The following is a 25,000-nucleotide window of genomic DNA, read 5'->3' on the forward strand; positions in this document are numbered from 1 at the left end:
TCTTCAGAGAGACTCAGTGTAATGAAATGAGAACAGAGTTTCTCTGATCTGTTAGCAGGTCTAGGTCTGATCTGAGTAGCAGTACTGGTGTTGCAGGACGCTCTCTCTTCAGAGAGACTCAGTGTAATGAAATGAGAACAGAGTTTCTCTGATCTGTTAGCAGGTCTGATCTGAGTAGCAGTACTGGCAGTCTCTCTTCAGAGAGACTCAGTGTAATGAAATGAGAACAGCTCTGATCTGTTAGCAGGTCTGATCTGAGTAGCAGTACTGGTGTTGCAGGACGCTCTCTCTTCAGAGAGACTCAAATGAAATGAGAACAGAGTTTCTCTGATCTGTTAGCAGGTCTGATCTGAGTAGCAGTACTGGCGTTGCAGGACGCTCTCTCTTCAGAGAGAGACTCATCTGTGTAATGAAATGAGAGACTCAGTGTAATGAAATTTTCTCTGATCTGTTAGCAGGTCTAATCTGAGTAGCAGTACTGGCGTTGCAGGACGCTCTCTCTTCAGAGAGACTCAGTGTAATGAAATGAGAACAGAGTTTCTCTGATCTGTTAGCAGGTCTGATCTGAGTAGCAGTACTGGTGTTGCAGGACGCTCTCTCTTCAGAGAGACTCAGTGTAATGAAATGAGAACAGAGTTTCTCTGATCTGTTAGCAGGTCTAATCTGAGTAGCAGTACTGGTGTTGCAGGACGCTCTCTCTTCAGAGAGACGCATTTGAAGGAATATTCAATGCACTTTTAGGTGGAGGTGCAGGCCTCTGTCTCTGTCGGATTATATCCATCTCTTCCCAGACGGATCTCTTTTCCAGACATGAGGCTGCTGGACACATCTCTTTTGTGTTTTCGGGAGCGTTCAGAGGTGGCAGAGAACCGAGAAATGTCTTGCGTGCCGTGAGATTTTTCCAGAAGGTGCCTGCCAAGTTCCCGAGCTTGCATATTCACGCAGTCACTCCACGGAAAGAATTTGCACCTAATTATTATATTTAATTTTTTCCTGAGAGAGAAACGACAACCTTTCAAATTTTAAGATGCTCTGAAAGAATGGTTATTGATGCCTTCCCGCCTGCACTTGAATCTTAAATCCCTTTCTGTGGAATGTGCAGGTGGCTTGCTTTGCTGAACTGGTATTAAAAATGTCCTTGCTGCGGGTGCCGAGTCATTTTTGCAATTTTGTTTATTTTGTTTTTTTTCATTAGCAAACTGTGCTGCTAATAAAGAAACAGTGAAGTGCCTAAAGCGAATGGAACCTGATCTGAGATTCTTTCACTTCGGTCTGTATCCTGTAGTGCTGGCACTAAGCTGAGCCAAGAGCTCTCCTCTTCTCATTCTGCCTTCTCTTCCCTGCAGATAGCTGTGCTTGCTAGAGCTCCCTTCTCCTCTTCTCATTCTGCCTTCTCTTCCCTGCAGATAGCTGTGCTTGCTAGAGCTCCCTTCTCCTCTTCTCATTCTGCCTTCTCTTCCCTGCAGATAGCTGTGCTTGCTAGAGCTCCCTTCTCCTCTTCTCATTCTGCCTTCTCTTCCCTGCAGATAGCTGTGCTTGCTAGAGCTCTCCTCTCCTCTTACTTCTTGTTCTGCCTACCTCTTCCCTGCAGATAACTAGGTTTGCTTGCTCTCTCACTGTAATGCAGGGGTGTCAGAATCAGTGAAGTTGAATCCATCCCTCCAGTCTGATTTCACAAGGGCACGCTCGGATTCCGACCGCGCGTCTGCGTGTGAACAAGCGCTGTGATGTTGCACACACTTATTTACTGTCTGGTTCCCACCGCGATTCCACGACTCGGGGGAGGAAAGCACAGGGAATTATGAGATTCTTAAAGGAATGCAAACCAGGGGGTTTTAAAAATCCACTTGTCTTATTGGCTTTATTAACATTAGTACTGGTCCTGCTTTGATTGTTCTGAGAGCTTTTGGGGTTCTTTGCTGGCTCTGCATGTTATTTCAGGATATGTAAATATTTCCCATTGTAGCCTAGCACTGGTACAGCTCTTCTGCTGTATCACCTGATCAGGTTGCTGCAAGCAGCCTCTGTTCCAGCGCTTCTCAGACAGGGTAACCTTAGAATGCAGTAAACCGCTCGGCGCACAGCCAGGAGCTTTGAGGATTTCATAATAATAATTAGAAAAGCTAATTGAAAGCTCTTTTACACTTTGGTATTTGTGTGATTATGTGCATTTTAATATCCTATGTAAGAGTTTAGGCAGATGGACGTGTAAGTGTTGTTAGAATGAGAAAATGAATGAGCTCCAGACGGGTTCATTTATACATCCCAGGGGAGCCTATTTATTCATTCATCTTATTCCTGGTTCTTCCCCTATGGGGGGACGGCCCAGGGGATTAGATTTATGGATCGTTTCTAATTTGACCATCTTTAGGTGTGGGACCCTTTCATTACTCACGTCATCCAGAACTCTTGAGAGTCGGGTCTCCTTTGAGTTCTATTTGTACCAGTAGCTTCGTCCTCTCTCTCTCTCTCTCTCTCTCTCTCTCTCTCTGATCTAAGATTCAGCAGCAGCACACCGCATTGATTTTTCACAGTCTATATTCATCCACTTTGTTGTAAGATGGCAGCGAGCGGCTGCTTTCATGCTGTATGATTTCATGTTGGGTGTCTCTCTTCCACAGACTCTGAAGCACTTTCTCTGCACACTGTGCTGTACAGCCTCCCTACAGTCAAACACGCTGCACACAACACAGGAAGATCTCACTCCTGAATTCTATTAAACAGTTGTCTGATTAGCTCTAATCTTGGACCGCCTAATGCAACTTGAGGTCAGGTAGCCTGAGAGTAGAGCACCCAAGGTCTGTGAAACCAGCCATATGGGTTTCTTTATGTTGAACAACTTGTTTATTAATATTTCATATCCACAGTCCAGAGTGCGCAAGTGTGGTTTTAATCTCCCTTTTGGTGCTGTACAGTGTGTCCTGTTAAACTAGATAAGAAATGCAGTTTTGAAGCTTTTAATAGCTGAATTAAGTAACTTTTTTAAAGTTGCTGGCTAAGATGTCATTAGCATTGGTGGGGAATTACAGTGCAGGGAAAATGTAATGGTTTCCAAAATGGTTTTCGTTTTCTGTAATTGCTGTTCGTTACCCAAGCATTCTGTGAAGGAGTATAGCTCACTGATGCTGAACAGTCATTATAAAAAACAGTCTCGGAAGACTGTGTGTGTTCCTTTTGATCTCGTACCCCCGCCAGCAGACGCTGATTATTATTGTTGAACCTTTTAAATTGTGTGTTTTTTATCATTCGTTTTTTAATGTGCTTTTCCATTCATAATCTAGCATCGTGCCACGCCCGCTTTACACAAAGGGGTTCTTACTACCTTCAGCGCTCTCTGCCGTGAAGATTCCAGAACCCAGGACCAGGCACCCAATCAGATCGCTGCCATCGCATGCTCACACCTGGCAGGATGCTCATGCTATAATTCTGTGGTTGCAGAGTGTGTTTTTGTGTGCACGCGCATGCAGAAATTCTCCTCAAAATGCTACTAGTTCAGACTAGTCTTAGGTGGTGACTGACTGGTGTGAAAAAAAACTAAATGTCATTCAGGAGTTTATTTAAATTTTTTTATTATTGAAAATCTCGTGCGACACCTGTCAGGAGATGTGCAGCTGCAAAACAAATAACTTCCCCCCCCGCTCCCCCCCCCCGGAACAGACGCTTGTCATTACGTGGTGGGATATCTGGACCGACTGAGGTTGTCACTAGTCAGCTGTCTCGTATCGTAATGCTGATGATACCTAGAGATCTGGGAGCTCCTCGCGCTCCCCTGCTTCGTAATCTTGGAGGTGGAGCATCTAGAGCTCCGAGATGAGATGTGAAAGGGAGCCTGCTGATCTGGGTTTGAATGCCAGCACTGACGCGCCATCTGTGGTGTTGGACGTTTTGAGGATTTTTTTTTCAAGTGGAAAATGCTTCTTCCACCCCCCCTTTCCCCTAATCAGAGGAAGAAATGACGTCATTCTTGTGGTTACCCTGCACAGACGGGCACACTGTGTGTCTGCAGCTGACCTGTGGAAGTGACATCATTGTGAAGAGTCTCCGGACAGCTTGCAAACAGTGAGGCCACCTGCAGTGGGGAACCACGGCATGGCCACATGACTCTTGTCTGCCGTGGGGCTTGTTTCCACAGGTCATCAGCCAGGTCATTCAGTAAATCTAGCTGTGAGTCTCTAGAACTGTCACTGGTGGTTTTTACATCATTTCATACTCTCAAATAGGAATCCAAATATTTATTTTCTTGACGTGTTTTATCTTAGAGTGGTTCGTGTTTTAAATAACGAACATGGCTAAGTTTATTTACAGCAATCCCAAACTTTCTTAAGCATTAATTTGACTCTTAGCGTTGGTGCTGCTGTTGTAGTTTTCATGCAGACAAAGCCAATGACTCAGTCTGAGCGTGACATTGAACATGATCTCGGGAAGAGGAGACGCTTACAGACTGTGCTTTTTATCCGATTTTACCAGCTTGATAATCCAGTAGTTACCTGAAGAAGAGATGTGTTTTTGTTTTCTTTGCAAAGCTGTACTGTGCCTCCTGTCTCCACAAGAACAGCAAGCTTCTGCATGATTCAGAGCTGGTTTTGGTGCTCTGGGCTGCATGAAGTCATCCTCTGAAGATCTCGTCCTGCATTATTAATACAAGATGTCATTGAAAAGGGAGTCTGCGCAGCCTGAGGGTTGTCCTGGATGTACAAGGTTCTTTCAAGCTGCCCTGCCATATTGTCTGTTTGCAGACCAGCCCCACCCCCACCCCCTCTCTTGCACACTCACTCTGAGCTCCTTGGAGCAGTCTGACATTCTTCAGGGAAACATTACCCCTTGTTAAAGGTGTGCTTCTCTGTTAGTGCTTGCAGGTTTGTTCTTCCTGTTTTGTATGCTGGAGCAGAGCCTTCTGCATTTGCTGGTGTTCTTGCAGAGCGTCTGCGAGATGATCATGTTACATGTGCACTCTGCAAATTTTGTGACCCCCCCCCCTGCTGAGAGGGAACCGGAGTGGATGATGTGATGGTCGAATGCTGACTCTTCGAGAGAGGCTGGCCTGTAGTAGGAGCTCAGTGTGTGGTTACGTTGGTGCTTTTGGGTTTGTTGGTGTGCTGGTTTTGCCCGAGTTCAGGGCTGAGGTGTCTCTGCAGTTGGGAATTTGCAGCTCCTGAGTGGATAAACAAAGGGCTGTCAGACTGGAGAGGAAGAGGCAGAGGAGCACGTCAAAGGTTGAAACGCCGGTTTTTGTCTGAAGATTGAGGGCATGATCGTTTCTGCACACGTCGGTGCTGCAGTGTTCCATGCTGTCGGCTGTTCTCATTTCTTTAGTGCGCTCCTCAAATTGTTTGAATGCTGGAGGAATGCTTCAACGCCCTGGCTTGAGAATCCCAGGTGGACAGTGGAAAGGGGCTCCAGCCTATCTAATTGGATTCCGAGGCAATGAAGCGGTCAGAGGATCGCTGGCACGGTGGAGGGTGTATTCCTGCACTGCCAGACACACAATTGTAGATGCAGGCCCCCCCCTTTTTTTTTTTTTTTTTTTAAGGGGAAAGCTTCTTTGACTGTTGCAGGAACTTCCCTCATGTAAATACAAACTTTTTAAAAGTTTTAATAGACCAGGCTTTGAGACTTCTCAACAATCTCAAGTGGATTTTCATTGCAGTAAAAACATTGATTTCATTTTTGTGAAGCGAGTTAGTCACCCTGAAGAATTTCAAGAGCTCAATGCTCCAGTTCGTTGCTCAGATTGAATTGTGTTTGTTGATTGTGTTTGTGTGCCGGGATCTCCCTATGTGCCCAGACCGTGTGCGAGTGAGCTCCCTCTCCTTCTCCCTCCCCCTCTCTCTCTGCGCACCCTGGCACTCCCCACTGCTTCAGCCCGAGGGTGAAGGTAAAGATGAGTTCATGTCTTATGCAGTAGGATGTGGGAAAGCTCAGGGTGATGATCCTGTGGTGGAAATCCCGAGGCTGCAGCTGGTTCACCAAACTGTGTGTGTGTGAGCCCTTAAAGATGTGAGTCATTGTAATTCAGCATGATGTTCTGACGCTGGGGTCATTAATTGTTTGATAATTGACCACCGCGACAGGTAGGTGTCCTCCACTGAATGCCAGTGAAAGACCAGGTCAGTTCTCCTCCGGTAATGACAGCTGAGCAGGATATTGCGGTTCTCTAGAGGACCATGGGGTGATGCCAGGCCCGTTTGGAAAGCTGATGGGCTGAGATGATCAGTGAGGTTTAGAATTGTAATGGGGGCTGGGTATTTGGTGTGAATAAATAGTCATATTGAGTTTTCAAGCTTGCCCTGTCCGAATGTGACAAGGTAATCTGTTTGAATTGAGCACTTGGAGTGCCAGAGACAAGTGGACTGTGGATTGTAACGTGGTGCCGACTCTGAATGGATGGATTCTTCACACGAGTTTTTGCTCTGCGGCTCTCCGATGAGTAATGAACTGGGTTAGACAGAAAGCTTTTGCATTCTTTCTGTTTTGTCATTGTTATTTTCTGTGCAGTTGGTTGCCATGGAAATCTCGGTGGCTGTTCACTACCCTGCAGCTTGTGGGTGCTTCCTGTTAAAAATAAATAGATAAGTAAATGATCATGTGGTAGCCAAGGTTACAAACTGGAGAATGTGGTTGCTTTAAATCAGAGAGACTGGCATTGCTGTTCCCTCGCAACTCGCTCACACACACACACACACACACACACAGAGGCCTGGGTAATGCCTACTTTTCGAATTTGGGGATTTCAAAGCCAGGGTTCAAGGGTGTAAGTGTTACTGGGAATCGTTTATCTGTAAAGACACTATCTGGCTGTTTCTTCACCCTGAGCCAGCTGTCAGCAGCAGTTTGAATTGCATCAGAAGTAATCCTGGAACACGTGAGTTCTGAACGGGTCTGTATAAATCCATTCAAAGTATTAGGAACAAAAGCCACATATTCACTCTATTAATTGGTATGACATGGCTGATAAGTGAATGGACTGTGAAAACATCATTTATTTGTTACGTGCTGTCTAAACCTTAGAACTGTTCGGTGAACTTGAAACTGTTGTCCCAGTTTCTGCAATGCATGTGGTTTCATCAGTAAGCCCAGCCTGGCAGGTGATTTACCTGAAGCAGCTCAGTGGTGTGTTTCTCCCTGAAGGATTTCTGTTTGCAAGCACACTGTGGCTTCTCCAGTGCCCTTGGCTTGTTCTCCAGCAGCAATTTGCTGACCTGTTTTTTGGTGTTTTTTTTCTGGCTGGCTGTCATACTGTAGTGAATTATTTCGAGATTGTTCTTAGTAAATTGTCCCAAAGAAAGAACAGTTTTAAATGCCAAACTCATAACATTGATTTTTTTTAAATGTTATTTCTTGCCAGGATCTCCCTGTAAATGAGATGTATAGCTCAAAGGTTCTAGCCTTGTTTAAATGAATACATTTAAATTGGACTTATACCCAACTTCTAACAGCCACCTGAGCATTGAAATGAATTGAGCAGATTAGGTATTGTATCTACATTATTTTGTGTGCTTTATAAAAACCTGTGCAATCGATGGTTCATCTCATTGCAAAGCCACAGGTTCAGACAGTAATCGGTGAAGGCCAGCACAGTATGATCTCATGTCTCTCTCTCCCAGGTGTTTCTGATCTCATGTCTCTCTCTCCCAGGTGTTTCTGATCCCATGACTCTCTCCCAGGTGTTTCTGGTCTCATGTCTCTCTCTCCCAGGTGTTTGTGATCCCATGACTCTCTCCCAGGTGTTTCTGGTCTCATGTCTCTCTCTCTCCCAGGTGTTTGTGATCTCATGTCTATCTCCCAGGTGTTAAGGAGCGAGTGTCATCAGCTCATTGATTTAGGGCACAGTGATGCTGTTTGATTCCAGGACTGTGTCGCTGAGCGGAACCTGCAATCACAGCTAAGCGACAGCAGTGTGAGGCTCTCTGGCCCCTCCAGTCTGAAACACGACGCCAGTGGATTCAAAACATCCTGCAGCAGGAAGCTGGCTTTGCTGTGCTGTTTGGGTGTTTGCGTCCTAGCGGTGGGGATCTCATTGTCCGGGCAATTAGCGCCTCATTCAGCAGAAAGGCCAGGCCCCCCCCCCCCCCCCCCCCCTCGACCAGGGGTGTCCCTGTATTGTATTGTACAGTAAATACCCAGAAAACAATTGCTTCCAGCCAGGTGGATGATTTGACAGTAAATAGCAGAGGAAGCTTTTCACTGAAGCGCTTGGGGGGTCGATCCCAATTTCTTTATTTGTGGATTGATGCCGTGGGCTGTGTTTATATGTTCGAGAAGCTTGGAAGTCGGGCTTGATCTTTGTTTGCGAATGAATCTTACTAACCGAAAGCATGCCTGAAGGAGGTGAAGGACTTCCTCATATTGTGTGTGTGTGTGTGTCGTCTCCTGGCACCGCACTGCTCCTCCTCACGCCTCTGCTCTTCCTCAGTACAGGAATTGTTGATTTAATTACACACTTGCGGCTGAGCTGTGGCTTTGTTCACATGCTTGCACTGTGCTGTAAACAGCCGTTGCAGTTTTATTTTCCCACGGTCTTGTGAAGGCTCATGCGTTTCCGTGACCTGTCTTTTACACGTTGAAAACGGCCGCAGGTTTGATAGGGCTCCCCGGTGTGCTCCTTTACAGGAGTTAACAGCAGCGTCGATCTTATGCATACAGTAAGTAACAAGGACAGCACACGCAATTTTCACACTGTATTATTATGCTTACGTTTTTCTTTGTGAATGTTATTTTATAACGAGGTTCAGTGCAGTGATTAGTGGCAATACAGTGGTAGTGCATGGAATGCAAGAGTCCCGAAGCCTTGCCCTGGCCACTGAATGTCTGCGTGTGACCCTCAGGCAAGGCCACCTGGCCCCTGCATGGGGACGCACCCAGCCCAGCTGTGAAAGCAGTCTGGTCTCCACTGGGGCTGTTTATGTGTTTATATTCCATGTGTTTATCACATTCTCTAGCCTTGTCCTCACGTACTTCTGACGAAAGGTTTTACCCAAGAGCAGAGAGTATATACCTCTATACACAAACACGCACGCACGCACGCACGCACGCACGCACACACAGGCAGGCTCAGAGACTTTGAACAGCCAGTAGTTAGACTGCTTGTATGTGTGCATGTCAGACTACAGTATGAGAGTCTGAGTAGCGCGCCAGGTGAAACAGGAGCCAGGATTGTTAGGGGAACTTGAGACAAGGCCTGCCGGGCCTTGTCAGGATCACGAGAGGTACAAGCTTCCTAACTCTAGGGAGAGCAATAGACCTCCAGAGCTTGGAGTGCATTTCGTTTTCCCAGTTAGACCTGGGGTGGGGGTGGGCTCTCCAACACTGGGATTGCACACTCTAATGGCAACCACCCCCTGCTTACTAGACCTTAACAGAGTGTTTCAGTGTTCAGCTTTGTGCATTGTAGGTCTGCTTGTGTGGACTCCTGTGCATTCTGTAGGCATTTAAACAAACTCTGCATGAGGGAGAGAGTAAACCAAGCGGGTTCTTCCCCTACAAACACTCTCTGCCACTGTACAAGGAACAGCCATGGGCAGAAAAGAATGCCTTTTCTATCTACAGTACTGCCCTGTCTCTTCAGAAAGGTAGAGCCGCTAAACACAGCTTCCAGTGCAGGTTAAAGGATTCTGGGCATTCGTTTGCACAGATCTGATTTAAATCAATGCGTAACTGTTCTACACTCTATAGCAGAAATAGGAAGAGGAACTGAAATTCAATGACTAACGTTTCCACTGTTTTTTCCACCTGAATCTTGACCAAACGTTCATTGTGTGTTGCCAGCAGATGCAGCGAAGGGGGTTCTGTTTCTCTCCAGAACAACACAGTACCTTTACTGTGAAATGGCTGCTTGTCCTGTGAATGGTTGTTCTGTCTGGCTGCAGCACTGGGTAACAATGCACCCATTTTGATTTGCGCGCCAGTTCTGTGCAGCTTAGCCAAATGTTGCAATCCCCAGCCAGCCAGCCAGGCGTGTCGCCCAGGTTTCTGGCCAGGGGAGAAGCTGCAGCCAGGGCTCTGCCTGCTGGATCTGCCCTGCTGTATCAGTAGCTGTGTGCCCTGCCTCTACAGATAGTGCTAGTGCAGTTACCTGGGTATGAAATTGAGCGCAGTTCTGCTCCTGGTGTAAGGGGGTGCTCCCATGTGTGGCAAAGGGGAGGATTTCTAAAGCTTTTTACACCCCAAAAAGTGTAACTTTTTAATTTTATTTATTTATTTATTTTTGTTAAAAACACTAGTTCAAGTTAGTGAATCGGAAATACACAACCAAACTGACTAAATTTAAAAACCTCCAGTGTTTCTTTCTAGCTGTGTAACTAACAGGAGACTCTCTCCTTTGGGTAAGTTACTCTCTGGAGTAAAGGGCTTTGGAATGGCTGCCAGATCACAGTAACGGCGGCACTAAGCGTGTGCCTTTGTGAAGGGAGTGGCGTTGGATAGGGAAGAGGAAGCGATCCTGTCAGCCCAGAGACAGTCTTCCTTTCAGGTTGACGCTCAGGAAAGCTCAGTAGATTAGCACAGGACTTTGACCTCAGGGCAGGAACTCAGACTGGTCTTTGTGTGAATTAGGGTGAGGATTTTTACACCTATCCACTGCAATGGGTGAAACGGCTGTGACAGTCAGAGTTGTGCAGTGAGAGGCTCCTCGGTTGGGTGGTGTGATGCCTGGAACAAACCGCTACACTGACACTATAAATAGTGAAGCCGGTATGAAAGGAAGTTTATCCCCAAACAAAACCTTATTCTGTTTCCCGGATATGAGCCTTGAGTGCAGCCCTTGCTAAATGTTCAACATGCCTCCTGTGTGCACGAACACTGCTGTAGCCTTAAAAACCAGCGGCACTCGCCACGCTGTGGGCTTTTTCCAGGCAAACCGTTCCTAGGATTAAAGCAAGGCATTCCCAGTCAGTTATTTAACCTCAAGGCTGTATTCCAGTCTAGTGTTTTGCTTGTTTGGCTCTGCTGTGCCGTGATTGGCCTGACTTGAATGTTCATCCACTTTCACAGTACGTTGCTGAGAGGTTGGGCTCTCTCTGTCGGTAGCTGCACCGCTACAATGCGTTGTGTTCAGATAAGCCCTGACGCTCTGCGTACAATATGTTTGAGATTCTCTCTGATCCTGCATGTGACTGGGCACACCATGGAGAGAGTTCTGTTTTGTTAAGTTTGAAAGCACTGCGACGGTTGTGCGATAGAGAACCTAAACAGAGAAGCGCACTGTTGGTGCATTCTGTTCTGTTTAGACCTTGTTTTGTTAAAGAAAAATGGGAAGCAAACACATGCTAGAATATTACCTAAGAATACCTTGCTGTATGAGCTAGCTGCTGCTGCTGCTGTATGAGCTAGTATGGGAGAGAGTATGGGCTAGTGTTTCCCAAGGCTGGAATTGTGCAGTGGAACCTTTCAGGGGTTATATTGTCTGTGGGGGAGTTAATAATTAATGTTAGGTGGGGGGGGGGGGGATGGCGACCATGAAAGCATCGCTAGAACAATGTCTCCAAGCAGCATGCAGAGGAAGCGAACATCGTCCAATATTGCCCTGCAAACGGCTGCTCTTCCTAATGATAGTCTGCATGCAATCTGAGTCCCCAAGTCTTCAAGCCCACTCAGATACACTGTTCCTAGACACTGGAAGACTGAATTCACTGGTGGCTCTGCAGCTCAATTTGGATTAATGACATGAAACAGAGGTCAATCTGTGCGGGGCGGCGGGGGGAGAGGGGCTGACTTGTTCTCCCTGCCACTCTTGGGCAGGGGTGCGCATGCAGCACAGGGGGACCCTGGATCCCAAGGTTATCCCCTTTTTTCTTTTGTTGGGTTTGTTCATCTGGGAAGATCAGAAGCGAATGTAAAATCACCCATCCTTCTACAGTGGCAACAGGGAAGCTGGAAGCACCAATAGGATGAAAGAAAAGACCCCCCTCCCTCTCGACAGAATAACAAGGTTACAACATTTTGATCGTTTTGTTCTTTCAAATTGTTCTTTTAATTGGTAACCTGCACGTGTGGATCGTTTCTAATTAGCCGTAACGTACTGTGGATTTTATTGCATCTTCTTGGATCGACTGTTAGAGTTCTTGTTTTTTGCATGCCTGTAGAGGTATTGCAGTCATCTTCTGTCAGCTGAGAACAAGCTTCGCTGTTTCATATATTTAAATAACCTTCACCAGTTGCTATTAGTAGCCAAGTAAATTTATTGCAAATAAGGCATGCTAGCTGTGGTTTCAAAGCGGCCAGCAGCGAGGTATGGCAGCCTAACAACCTGTGTGCTGCAGCTCTTTTCCTGCCTTGTAAAGCCCAGTGCAGTTTGCAGGTTATCTCTTTCATTTCTATTGAAAAGATCTCAAACATAAGCCTGGGTACAAATTAAACTCATTGTATAAAAGTTTTTGGGCCGTTCCAGGCGGTTCTATGAACTAAATCGGGACCATCTGACCCAAGAGTAAACCTCAGAGCTTCTGTAAAATCTGGAGTGGCTCCTACTTGAATCTCAGCGACACCCCTGAGTACAAAGTGACTATACAGTATGCAGGCAGTGCTGCTCTGTCTAGCTCACCCAGCAGTCCTGAGTAATAAAAGCATTGCTCGAGATTGGAAACTGAATCGTAGTAAGTGGTTTCACCTGTGTGGGGAGCTCAGCAGTGCTCAGTCATTGTCCACAGCACATGTTCTGATCCGAGTCTGGGCTTTGCTTTTTAAAGAACACTTGAGCTCCTGTATTAAATGTCTGTTTGAGTTCTTTTGTTTGTACACATGCTTTCAGAAGCGCTTGTACAAGAACAAACGTACGTTTTTGTTTGGATAAATGTCTCCGCACTAATTAGAAGAGTCAGCCAGTCACTCTCCGCCCCCTCACTAACCTTCCACTGGGAACACCCACTATTTGCCAGTAAGGTGTGTCCCTGTGTCCAATCACATGCAGAGCAATGTGCTGAATCAGACTTCAGGAATGTGGCAATAGTACTTCTAGAGCCCTACACCCAGACCATTGCACAACAGATGTGACTTCTGGTAATCACTGTCCTTTCTGAAATCCCGACAGTTACAATATGATAACCGCTCCTCTCCCAAAGATCAGGTGGCTGACTGTACAATTCAGTGCTTCTGCTGTGCTGTATGAACAGCACCGTAACGCACTGCAGTCATTCCTGCTCCCAGCGTGTAAGTCAGCCCTGTGTCTCGTGGTCTTCAGGCTGTCCAGGTGGAATGGCTTGCAATGTGTGAAGCTAGGGCTGACCTGGTCAACAGCAGCTTGGTAGATCTCTTCACACGCCTGCTGTGCTGTGTTGCATAGGTTTTTTTTTTTTTTTTTAATTTGAAAGTAAAAATGTTGGGCAGCAGAAGCAGTGTTTTTAAATGTGCTTAATTAGAGAGAGGATGTGAGGCAGGAAGTTTTATATAAACAAACAAACACATCCACGAATGGAAACCATCAAGAAACAAAGGAAAAGGATATGACTTCACCGACAGCATTAAGACAAGCACCTGCGTTTCTTCATCAAAAAAAAAAATAATAAAAAAAAATCAGGCTTGAGATCAACTCGTAGGGGCAGTAAAAAAAACAAAACCTTTTGATAAAGGGTTCATCTTTTTATTCAGCTCTGACCTTTTCAGTCGTGAGGCCTCATCTTGTGAACGTATTCCATAGGCAATCCCGCTGGAACCTCACAGGACTGCTAGGTCCAGTCTGAACAGATCAAATAATTATATATTAATATATATATATATATATATATATCTCTATACCCCATTACTCTACACATTTCATTTTTCTGTCCTGTTCTCTTGTATATTTAGTAATGGCGTTCCATTTTGAGTTCTATAATTAAATTTTGCATTCTTCCGCCCAACAAAGAATTCAGGACTGAAAGGGTGACTCATGAAATCACGAGTGCCTCTTGGTTGCGGATCGTCCATTCGTTTCACCCCAGGTGGAGGAACCTCGCTCCTATTGATAAGGCACACCTGTTGAGGTCATTTCCTCCAGCTCTGAGCTGTGATATATTGCACAGCGGAGAAGGGAGTCGCTCATTCAACATGCTGATGGAGCGATAGCTTCATTATTCTTCCTGTGCTTGTGCACCTAAAATAATTGATGTGTTTGTCTAACTCGGGGTGTGTCCTTTCTAAAAGCAGCCCCAGTATACAGTGCAGTGTCTCTGTTTGTGTTTGTGTGTATCAGTCATTCTTGACACAGAGGGTGGAACACCTGATGCTTTGTTCCGCAGGAGGAGCCAGCTGGTTGCCATAGAGACCACAGTAACAGTACAGTAAACATCACCAGGGGGATGTCTACACATCCAGGACTTGAGTAAAGAAGACATGGCGGGGTTTCGTGGTTTTCACCACAGGGATTCAGAAAACAACCGCAGGCTTGTGTTTCTGTTTCAAAGCTCCTGCCCCAGAGAGACGAGGAGTGGTAGTTATTGTCACACTTCCTGTGTGGCAGCTGCTGTAACTCTCGTCGTCTCCACTACTGCTGAGAAGTGTTGAGTTAGAATATGCAACTGGGGTTAAAACCAACCTGGGTTTCTCTACCACACAGAACAGCTGAGTTTATTACTTGCTGATTAAAACGTGGTTAAAACCTTTCTTCATTTTGACCTTTCGATCCGAGTGACACGAAGAGAGATCAATAGGGTGCTTGCTTGCTCCCCGGCAGAAATGCATTTGTTCTAGAATTTTGCTGCTCAGAAAATGGTTTGTTTTAGGTGGCAGCTCTTTTGAAGAGCACTCCCAGTTTCATCCTGGATTTCGGGAGGATTTCGGTTTCTTTATTTCTGCTTTTCCTGTGTGGGGAGAAGCATTTGTTTTTTAAAAAAAAAAAAAAAAAAAAAAAACACCTCTGGAAATCTGCCTGGTGCTTGAAGAGTAAATGCATCCTGATCCTTATTGGTATTTGTTCCTGGAGGGCAGATTTTTCTGGAAGTGCTGGAATATATCCGAATCCCTGGGGTGTCGTATCCTCTTAGCTGGTTTGGTGCATCAGTGAAATGTTTAATCCTTTCATTCCTATTCTAGTGCATTCGCTGCCTATTCGGTACGTGCTGCATATTATATTATCTGGAACGACTTCACTAAAATGAATTGCAGCCCCAATTAAAAAACAATTCTCGTTTCATTTGCAATACTAAACAGCTGCTTGGCTCTCTGATCACCTAAACGTTGTATAAAGCGATCCAGCTGTTCTGCTGGATTAGGACACTGCCTCATATAAAACACTTTCTATTAGTGAATTCGAAAACTGGTGGAGACCAGCTTCGGTCAGGATGTGACTTGTGACCCCAAAACCCAAGACACTTAATGAAATGTCTGTGTTTGGAGTTTGGGAGGGAGGGAGGGAGGGAGGGAGAGGAGACTGATGCTTGCTTATCTAACCCTTTGCCAGGACTGCTCAACAATCTATAGAATTTCAGCTTTTTACTCTTGCAGCTCCTCTAAGGTGTTTTTTTTTTTTTAAGCTCTTGGTATAAATCCATGCCCCTGTTAAGCCCAGGTTCAAACCGATCCCCTCACTGACAGGTCTGTATTAGCTGGGCTCAGGAGCCACTTGTGGCTGGCGTGTGTTAGCCCAGCTGCAGCCTGCTCCCTGGGGCTCTGGTGGATGTGTTTCAGGAGCGTTTGTTCTGGGTGAACGACACTGAGGACGATGGCTTTAGTCCCGGCATGCCCTGTACTTTGGAACCCAGGGATTCCTGTTCGGCTGCGCAGATTAAATCAGTCTTTTGGAAGCCGTTGGTATTGGAGTGCATTTTGCCTGCGACATCCACCAACGCAAGGAAAAGTACAGGAGAGCCATGCAGGAGCATCCCGCGGGTATTCTCTTCCTGTTTCCAGTAATCCAGCAATCCTTGTGCGAGCAACACGCTCCTTCCATACTGCATTGCCCATCCGGGAGACTGGGGTCGTTTACATTAGCCCATCTCACTGAAGCAATTCAATCAGCTGCTGTATCTACTGGCAGGTGATGCAGACGTAACGAGAGTCTGTCCTTGACTAACGAGAGCTTTGTGTTTTGTAGCGTAGGAAACCTTGGAGAGCAACAGTTGATGCTTTAAGTAAAGACTTGAGATGGCTGGATGCATATTCTACTCCTGCACTGTAACTGTGTGCTGGAGCAGAGTGTACAATTGCTGCTGTTCTAATTGCTGCATGTGTCTTAGATGCAGTGCATTCCAGTGCAGTGCCTTGTGCCTGCTTGAATGAATCTCCTGTACTGTTAGTGTGGATCTCTAATATGTTTAAACTGCAGCACGATGCAAGGGGACTAATCACATAGCTGGCAGCACTGTGCAGTGCTTGCAAGTTTCTTCTGGGGCATGTACAGTACTGATCAAGGTGCTAATTATTCATTGTTGTTGCATTGCTGCTGGGATCTCTGTAGCAATGTCACCACCACACACTGTTTCATCATTTCAAGGTCCTCTGTGCTGGAGCTGTCCCATCCCGACGTGGTGTTTGCAGCATACCTGTGAGGCTGTGTGAACACAGACACAGTGTACAGTACAACTGGACTTTGTTCATAGAGCTGAAAACGAAACAAAAGAGAACTCATTGCAGCTCAGGTCTATTTCTTTTGAAAGCCCTTTGTTGCAGTGAGTATAAACGCTCCCCCTGTCAGCCCGGACATTCTCACAGTAGGAAACTGTTTTATGACAAGGTGGTTACAGCAACCTTTTATTGGGTTCCCAGGGCGAGGTTCTGTCACAGGGCAGGGTGCTCTGCTCCCTTCTCTGGATTGAACTGCACAGATTAGATTCTTATTGACGGAGTGTCTGAGCGTTCTGGAATTGCAGTGTGTAGCAAATAAAACCATAAATTCAAGCACAGAGGTGTGCAGAACTTTGAGCTAGTCAGTCCAGGCGTGCTTCAGTATGGTAGGGGTGGGGGTTTAACTGACTCCCTTCTGGAGTTTGAGAGGCTGCCCTGCCGTGACTTTGGGGAAAAAAACATCTAGGCATTACAAAACGGGTATATAGATAGGAAACTCAATATGGTGGAGTTGAGCACCGCGGGACTGAACGGGATACACTGTGGCTAACTCTGATTAAAACCTGGAATGGGTGTTTATGCTACAGAATGCAATAGAGCCATGTAAGGATGCAGATTTATCCAGTGTGTGTTACTGTATATTTGACCAGGTGCCCGCGCACACTGTTCTGCACAATAAACTCTGCATCAGACAATTCTTTTAATGCGACGACGTTTACTGTAACGGCTGCTACACTAGCATGAAAATGGCTTTTGTTTCTCTCTTTCGAATTCAGTTCACTCCTCTGCTTTGATTTGTTAAGCAGCGCACAGTACTGTATGATGAAAGCCAAAAAGCGGCTCGTTAAAGATGTTCCTAATTTTATTCCCGCAGTTCAGCTAATGTGTGCTTTTTAAAAACCATGCAAAAACAACAACTATTTGCATTCCTTTTTCTAAGAACGCCTTTCTATAATGGTAATTTAATTAAGCATCAGGTGTAACTTCATTATACACAGCGATTACCCCAAGCTGTGCTGCTGCTGCTGCACCTTCATCACAAACGCCAGACACTCACTCGGTTTCTCTCTCCTCTCCGTTTCAGGTGCAACTAAAGAAATTGGTTCCGCCCTGACCAGGATGTGTATGAGGCATCGCAGCATCGAGTCCAAGCTCAAACTGTTCACAAGGTAAGAGCTTTACCCACAGCTCCTCGGGTCCCTACGTACAGAGCAGACTGTGTATAGTACCTACATCATTTACTAACAGATTGGCTTGTGAGGAATTGCTTGTTGGATAAGGTGCTTGTCCATACTGATTTCTCTTTCTGAGCTCCAGAGGAGATGCTGCGGTGCAGTTAATTACAGCTTCGGCTGTAATCAGTGTTGTAGGTGGGAGCTTGTGCCGGAGAAGCTCCTGTGGAATACAGGTTGTGATTTGCAGTAGAAGTGGCTCAATTCTGCCTGTGTGTTAACAGTTCTCAGTATTGCAGGAGTCGCAGTGTACAGAATACCCCCACGTGCAACGCGTGATTCAATTCCAGTGAACAAGGCAGCTTAACTGAAACCACAGAGTCAGGGGCCCAGGTCCTGACTCCTTCCTTTTCTGTGCCCTACATGTGTATTTTGAGAATACTCTTCTGTCTAGCTTGCTTTCTGTCCCCCCACCTCTCCCCCTGCAGTGTGTCTCTGCTGCTCCAAACCTGCACGTCATGAGTAAGTGGAATTCCATTTGCTGTGAGCTGTGTGTGGATCAGTGCAGCAGCTCGCTCCCTGTTTAAACTGGAGGCCCATCTGTTCCATGTTAGAGGTCAGGCCGTTCCCTGACAGGGCAGGCATGGCATCTTAAACACGGCAATGGCAGCAACGCAGGCAGGTCACAGCGCGAACTGGAGATTCGAGGCATATTCTGAAACGTGATACATTCTTCAAAACCCTGGCCAGTTTAAACATCAGTTATTAATACTGAAAAAAAAGTCATTTACTTACTACTTACGTGCATATGTACATACATTGTTTTCAAACACACTTTCCCTTGACAAAAGTATGTTAACGTGCTGAAATATTGGGAAGTTGGCAGCTTAGAGAAAAAAGTTCCCGAGATAGATAGATATTTACAATATTAAAAGACAATAATCGGAGCATCTCTTCTTGCTTTACCCTTTTCTTTCGTCTTTCTGCCCCTTTGTGATATGCATGTACAGATTACTATGTTTAGGAGCAGTCTGACCCCACCACCTTTCCAGTGAGATGCGAAGCTAGGATTAATCCAGGTTTCTTCCAGTCCATATCTGCTTGCTGGTGGAGGCGGAGGTACAGCACCGAGCCTCTCTTCATTCCTGTGCTTTTGTTGCAGTGCCCTGACGGACAATTTAATTAACCCCCTGGAGTTGAAAATCGAAGAGTGGAAAAAGGTGGCCAGCCAGTTAGACAAGGACCATGCGAAAGGTGAGCCAGCGTTCCCAGGGTCTGTTTGGGGGGATGGGACAGGGGTTCTTTTTTTTATTAAGCAATTGTCATTTTGTAGAAAGTACAATATTGCGACCACAATATAACTAACTAACTAAGAAGTGTGCACTGGGTTCATTTTCAGAAAAGAAAAGCAACAAGATAGGGATAAAGGAAAGCCGGCGTTTCGCTCACATCTCCTCCTCCTCATTCGTTTCCTTTTCAGAGTACAAGAAAGCTCGGGCGAACATCAAGAAGAAATCCTCAGATACAATCAAGCTGCAGAAGAGAGTAAAGAAAGGTAAGCTGGTGTGCAGAGCTCCTCTGGGATCAGAGTCTCTGATCTTCTGCTTGGAGTTCTGGGACTGAACTTCAGTGGCTCTGATCTTCTGCTTGGAGTTCTGGGGCTGAACTTCAGTGGCTCTGATCTTCTGCTTGGAGTTCTGGGGCTGAACTTCAGTGGCTTTGATCTTCTGCTCTGTTTGTCTTGCTGATTTGGGCTGCTTCTCCTGTACCCCCACTCACTCCAAACACACTCACAGACACACACTCACACAATCTACTTTTCTGCTAAAAGTTTGTATAGTAAGCTCCTAACATGCTTTTTTTATTCTAACACAGAAGCGTATCCGCACTGAGAGTCTGAGTTTTAAAGTGGGAAATTTCACTCAAAATGGACAAAAACTAGCAATGAGCCTTGTTAGGCAGCGAGTCGGTGATAGTACCTAGCAATCGGGATTTCAGTTCATAGCATCGCTTCAGACCTAGTTTTCCAGTATAGTAACTGGCTGCCCTGACTCCTGACGTTAGACTCCGCATTGCAAGACCACGCGTTCGCCATTCATGGATTTATTTTTTTTTCTTCTGTTAATTGGCTCCCAGATCTGGGTGGAGCTGAAGAACATAAGAACATAAGAAAGTTTACAAACGAGAGGAGGCCATTCGGCCCATCTTGCTCGTTTGGTTGTTAGTAGCTTATTGATCCCAAAATCTCATCAAGCAGCTTCTTGAAGGATCCCAGGGTGTCAGCTTCAACAACATTACTGGGGAGTTGATTCCAGACCCTCACAATTCTCTGTGTAAAAAAGTGTCTCCTATTTTCTGTTCTGAATGCCCCTTTTTCTAAACTCCATTTGTGACCCCTGGTCCTTGTTTCTTTTTTCAGGCTGAAAAAGTCCCTTGCGTCGACACTGTCAATACCTTTTAGAATTTTGAATGCTTGAATTAGGTCGCCACGTAGTCTTCTTTGTTCAAGACTGAACAGATTCAATTCTTTTAGCCTGTCTGCATATGACATGCCTTTTAAGCCCGGAATAATTCTGGTCGCTCTTCTTTGCACTCTTTCTAGAGCAGCAATATCTTTTTTATAGCGAGGTGACCAGAACTGCACACAATATTCAAGATGAGGTCTTACAAGTGCATTGTACAGTTTTAACATTACTTCCCTTGATTTAAATTCAACACTTTTCACAATGTATCCGAGTATCTTGTTAGCCTTTTTTATAGCTTCCCCACATTGCCTAGATGAAGACATTTCTGAGTCAACAAAAACTCCTAGGTCTTTTTCATAGATTCCTTCTCCAATTTCAATATCTCCCATATGATATTTATAATGTACATTTTTATTTCCTGCGTGCAGTACCTTACACTTTTCTCTATTAAATGTCATTTGCCATGTATCTGCCCAGTTCTGAATCTTGTCTAGATCATTTTGAATGACCTTTGCTGCTGCAACAGTGTTTGCCACTCCTCCTACTTTTGTGTCGTCTGCAAATTTAACAAGTTTGCTTACTATACCAGAATCTAAATCATTAATGTAGATTAGGAATAGCAGAGGACCTAATACTGATCCCTGTGGTACACCGCTGGTTACCACACTCCATTCTGAGGTTTCTCCTCTAATCAGTACTTTCTGTTTAGAGGAGGGGCATTGTTCTGCTCAGTGGGGTTGGGTTCAATTGATCTTTAATGGAGTCTGGAGAGCAGCAGATCAGTTTGTTATGGATGAGTGGATCCTGCTGGCCAAGGACTCCGATACAGTTATCTCTTTGTTGGCCTTCCATGCAGCTGCTGTTTTCCAGTTTCAGTTTCCACATCCACACTATACAGATTAGACCTTGTCTCCAGCAGAGCCAGCCTTCGGTGAGGGACAGGGACAGGGACAAGGACAGTCTGTCTACCTAGTGGACTCTGCTGTAATGCAGTTGTTCAGTCACCCAGAGACATGCCAGGTTACTTTTCTGAGTGGCCATTCCAATCTTGTGTAATGTGAGCTGGTTCAATAGAACCGTGCATTAGCAATGCACTACAGCTATTGCGATTGACAGCAGGCAGGTTTTCTGTTGCAGTTTGATTTATTCTGAAGCATCCCAGTCTGCTGTATTTGAAGCCTTCCTTTTAATTAGGAATTTATAACTTTTTTTTTCAGAGCTGAAATCCCTGATTTGGTTCCAGTGGAGAAAATGAATTAGCATTCCCAGAGCTTGGCTGTGTCTAATATATATATGTGTGTGTGTGTGTGTATATATTTATATATATATGTATATATATATATATATATATATATTTTTATTGTGATATATAACATATCCCAGAAACACAGCCACACCATCAATCCACAGGCATTGCCTTTCAAGTGTTAATGGGGCTGTGTGTGTGTGTGTGATAATCTAATGCAATTGTTGAAATGCAAAGCTGTGGAAACATTAGCATGCTAATGGCTGCTTCATTTTGATTGTGTTTGGTATTGTGGTATAGAAAGCGAGAAAGCAGTTTCTTCTGTAGCTGTGCTGCCACTGCTGTTATTTTTAGACCTTGTGATTGCTGTTGTACCGGGAGAGACATGCTAACATATCCCAGAAACACAGCCACACCATCAATCCACAGGCATTGCCTTTCAAGTGTTAATGGGGCTCCACAAACAACCACAACAAACCAGTGCTGTGCGCTGTACACTAATGAGGGTTAAAATAATAATGATGATAATCTAATGCAATTGTTGAAATGCAAAGCTGTGGAAACATTAGCATGCTAATGGCTGCTTCATTTTGATTGTGTTTGGTATTGAGGGAGCGGTTCATTGAATCTAGGGCAGTGGCAATGTCTCGTTGGCCTGATTAGAGACGAGGATGTGAGGTTACACAGGGTCTCGGAGGGGCGTGGTTCAGTAAAGTGATTAGAGACGAGGCTGTGAGGTTACACAGGGTCTCGGAGGGGCGTGGTTCAGTGAAGTGATTAGAGACGAGGCTGTGAGGTTACACAGGGTCTCGGAGGGGCGTGGTTCAGTGAAGTGATTAGAGACGAGGCTGTGAGGTTACACAGGGTCTCGGAGGGGCGTGGTTCAGTGAAGTGATTAGAGACGAGGCTGTGAGGTTACACAGGGTCTCGGAGGGGCGTGGTTCAGTGAAGTGATTAGAGACGAGGCTGTGAGGTTACACAGGGTCTCGGAGGGGCGTGGTTCAGTGAAGTGATTAGAGACGAGGCTGTGAGGTTACACAGGGTCTCGGAGGGGCGTGGTTCAGTGAAGTGATTAGAGACGAGGCTGGGAGGTTACACAGGGTCTCGGAGGGGCGTGGTTCAGTGAAGTGATTAGAGACGAGGCTGGGAGGTTACACAGGGTCTCGGAGGGGCGTGGTTCAGTGAAGTCTGATGATGACCACCAATTAGCAGTTTGCTGCCGGGCCCAGAGTTGAGAACGCGGATTTAGTTGCAGGAGATTTATTGAAAAAGACTTCAAGCCGAAACGTTTGTTAAGCACTGCTGTGCAGTGTTTTACACCGTGAATTTCGCTAGATCTGTTCATGTAAGTTTGAATCGGGCTGTGTTCAGTGGCACTGTTATTAGCTGAGGTTAACCCTTTTAGCGTTTTACCAAGTTTTAATGAGTAACAGGTTGTGAAGTGTTTGTGAGAACCGTTCACATCAAATATAAATGCCACGTGCAGTGAGTATTCAGTAGTGAGTGTACAGTGCAAGAGGATTTATTTCATTGTCGTTATTTATTCAAAGTCTCCTCAATGCCCATAGAAATGATGAACGCAGCAACTCATATATATAAAAAAAAAGGAATAAACTGCAGTTGGAGGGTTTCTCGTTGTGACCCCTTCTGATTTGGTTACAAAAATGTATTTTTGGCTGCCGGCTAATTTCCTCCTTGTTGAATTTTAATGAAAGAAGCCCGACTGCTTTATCCCTGCTCTCTGTGTGTGAGGAGCTGGATCAGCTATACAGAGGCAATGGAACGGTTCTGGAAGCACCGCTACAGTTTCTGTACAACTTCAAAGAAGCAAAATATAGTGGGCAGCAATCTCAACACGGTGGAGAAGAAAAATGAGTCAAATGCTAGCTTTGTGTCTGTGTGCGTATGCTGCAAGCATGAAGTGTCTGAAAGTGTACTGATTTAGACAGCAACGGTAGAAACCATCAGACGGGTTACTGTCACAGCATTTTACAGCTGCTTTTGCAAACCCTGGGTTTGGCACGAATCTTGCAAGTTGTCTCTGGTATGTTAAGGTTACTGTACTAATGGCTGTGATGGAGACGTGGTAGCACTGTGCACTGTTCTTGTCAGTCTCTCCGTAAATCCAGGCTAGGGAGTGCCCTGTCTGACGTGGTTTCTATTGTATGTTTACCCCTGTGGTTATCCCTTGGCTGTCATGACTATAAATATAGTCTACATGTGGTATTGTGAAATTGATTTTCTTTTGCAAATTGCACAGCATATAGACAGTCTGGCGTTGAACACTCTGAAGGGAATCCCATGTGCTGTAGTTCCACTGGCTAACCGGCTAGCTGTGTGAAATTCAGCACAGTGGTTTGCGTTTAATGACATTGTCTCGTACTAGAAACACAATGCTTACTCTTGTGAGCAGCCTTGCTGTAGGGCTGTTTTTATTATGATGTAAACAGACCCCTTTGCAGTGTGGAAGTTGTTGGTCGATGTTTCCAGAAACACAGTGCCCGGCACCACTATGGAAAGCACTTCAAAAACGACTTGAATGAAACTTTAATAGCGGGTTAACGATCCTGTCTGCTGTGGGTGGGTGGAGGGGGATAAGTCCCCAGTCTGTGGATCATCAGTTTTGTTTTTTTTTCCTTATTTTCTGAATGCCCTAGACTAATCCGCTCCATGGTTTTTCTTGGCATCAGTCCGCAGCTTCCCTCCTTGCAAACCATACAAAGAACCATACAGAAAATCAATTTCAGGTTCAGTTCTACAGCACTCGCTGGAAAAAAAGCAGAGAGTACGCCTGCACCCTTGCAACCTGCGTCGGGTCAGTCTGGAACGTTCCTCCCAGGCTGTTTGTTTTGATGTTTCCTTGTGTGCTTTTTCCAGGGTGCATGCAGAAGAGCCAAGGCAAATGACAATCCTGAATCGCAGCCTTTGAAGTAGAGAGGATGCGTGAATAAAGGGCTGCCCTGTCTGTGCAGCAGAGGGAAATTACTTTTTCAAGCGTTGTCTTTCACTGACTGCTCCTGGGTTTGATTCCAGTCGTCCTCTTAATTCTATCCATGCAGGGATGGAAATAAGACTCCCATTGCAGAGCAGTTTGATCCATTCCTAGTTTCACTATGAGTTTATAAGTTTCCATCCCTCTCATACATTCTGTATCGTAGATTTTGTGACATGGCATATGGGAAGTGTTCACTAAGCCAAGGATTTGGATGTGTTGAGGCCAGCATTGCTGTTGGAAATTGGCTAGTTTCCGTTCTTCTTGGGAGAACAGTGAGGGGTCCATTCACACTACATTCAAAAGGGGTGGTCTGTCATATTTTGCTTCTTCATAATGCATTGTTAATGTCCAGTGGGGGTTGTAGTAAACTGCACTTAGATTGCAGAAAGAGCTGGCCTGATGCAGATGTTCTTTGCTTAAATAATTTCTTTTCATTAGTGTTCTATTCTGTGTGTGAATACGTTTGAGCGATGGGTCTATTGAAGTGGTAGGAGCTTCAAGGCATCAAACTCTCAGAGCAAGAGTGCGCGAGAGGTGGGGGGGGGGGAGGGCGTGTTCCTGAGACTTTGTACTGTACATTATTTAAAAAAAAAAAAAAAAAAAAAAACACTTCAGGAATAAAAAGTCTGGCAGCTTCATTTCTGAGAGC

The 25,000-nt window shown here is 45.4% G+C and overlaps 1 protein-coding gene across 1 annotated transcript; it reads left to right on the forward strand.

Annotated features, from left to right (window-relative positions):
• Nucleotides 1-1,184: 1,184 nt before the first annotated feature.
• On the forward strand, nt 1,185-19,283 carry LOC121307878 (protein MTSS 1-like). Its single transcript, XM_041240188.1, has 4 exons — nt 1,185-1,270; nt 17,558-17,642; nt 18,808-18,899; nt 19,126-19,283. Exons 1-4 carry the CDS (start codon nt 1,240-1,242, stop codon nt 19,266-19,268), a joined length of 351 nt encoding a protein of 116 aa, XP_041096122.1. The 5' UTR covers nt 1,185-1,239; the 3' UTR covers nt 19,269-19,283.
• Nucleotides 19,284-25,000: the final 5,717 nt, after the last annotated feature.

This window comes from Polyodon spathula, chromosome 59, assembly GCF_017654505.1.
Source record: "Polyodon spathula isolate WHYD16114869_AA chromosome 59, ASM1765450v1, whole genome shotgun sequence".
Lineage (NCBI taxonomy): Eukaryota > Metazoa > Chordata > Actinopteri > Acipenseriformes > Polyodontidae > Polyodon > Polyodon spathula.

Excerpts from the sequence above, each read along its gene's own strand:
- LOC121307878 (XM_041240188.1), top strand. The coding sequence starts at position 1,240 with ATGGAACCTGATCTGAGATTCTTTCACTTCG. Across the intron at positions 1,271-17,557 it reads TCTGAGATTCTTTCACTTCG|GTGCAACTAAAGAAATTGGT; the intron begins GTCTGTATCCTG and ends TCTCCGTTTCAG. Across the intron at positions 18,900-19,125 it reads AGACAAGGACCATGCGAAAG|AGTACAAGAAAGCTCGGGCG; the intron begins GTGAGCCAGCGT and ends TTTCCTTTTCAG.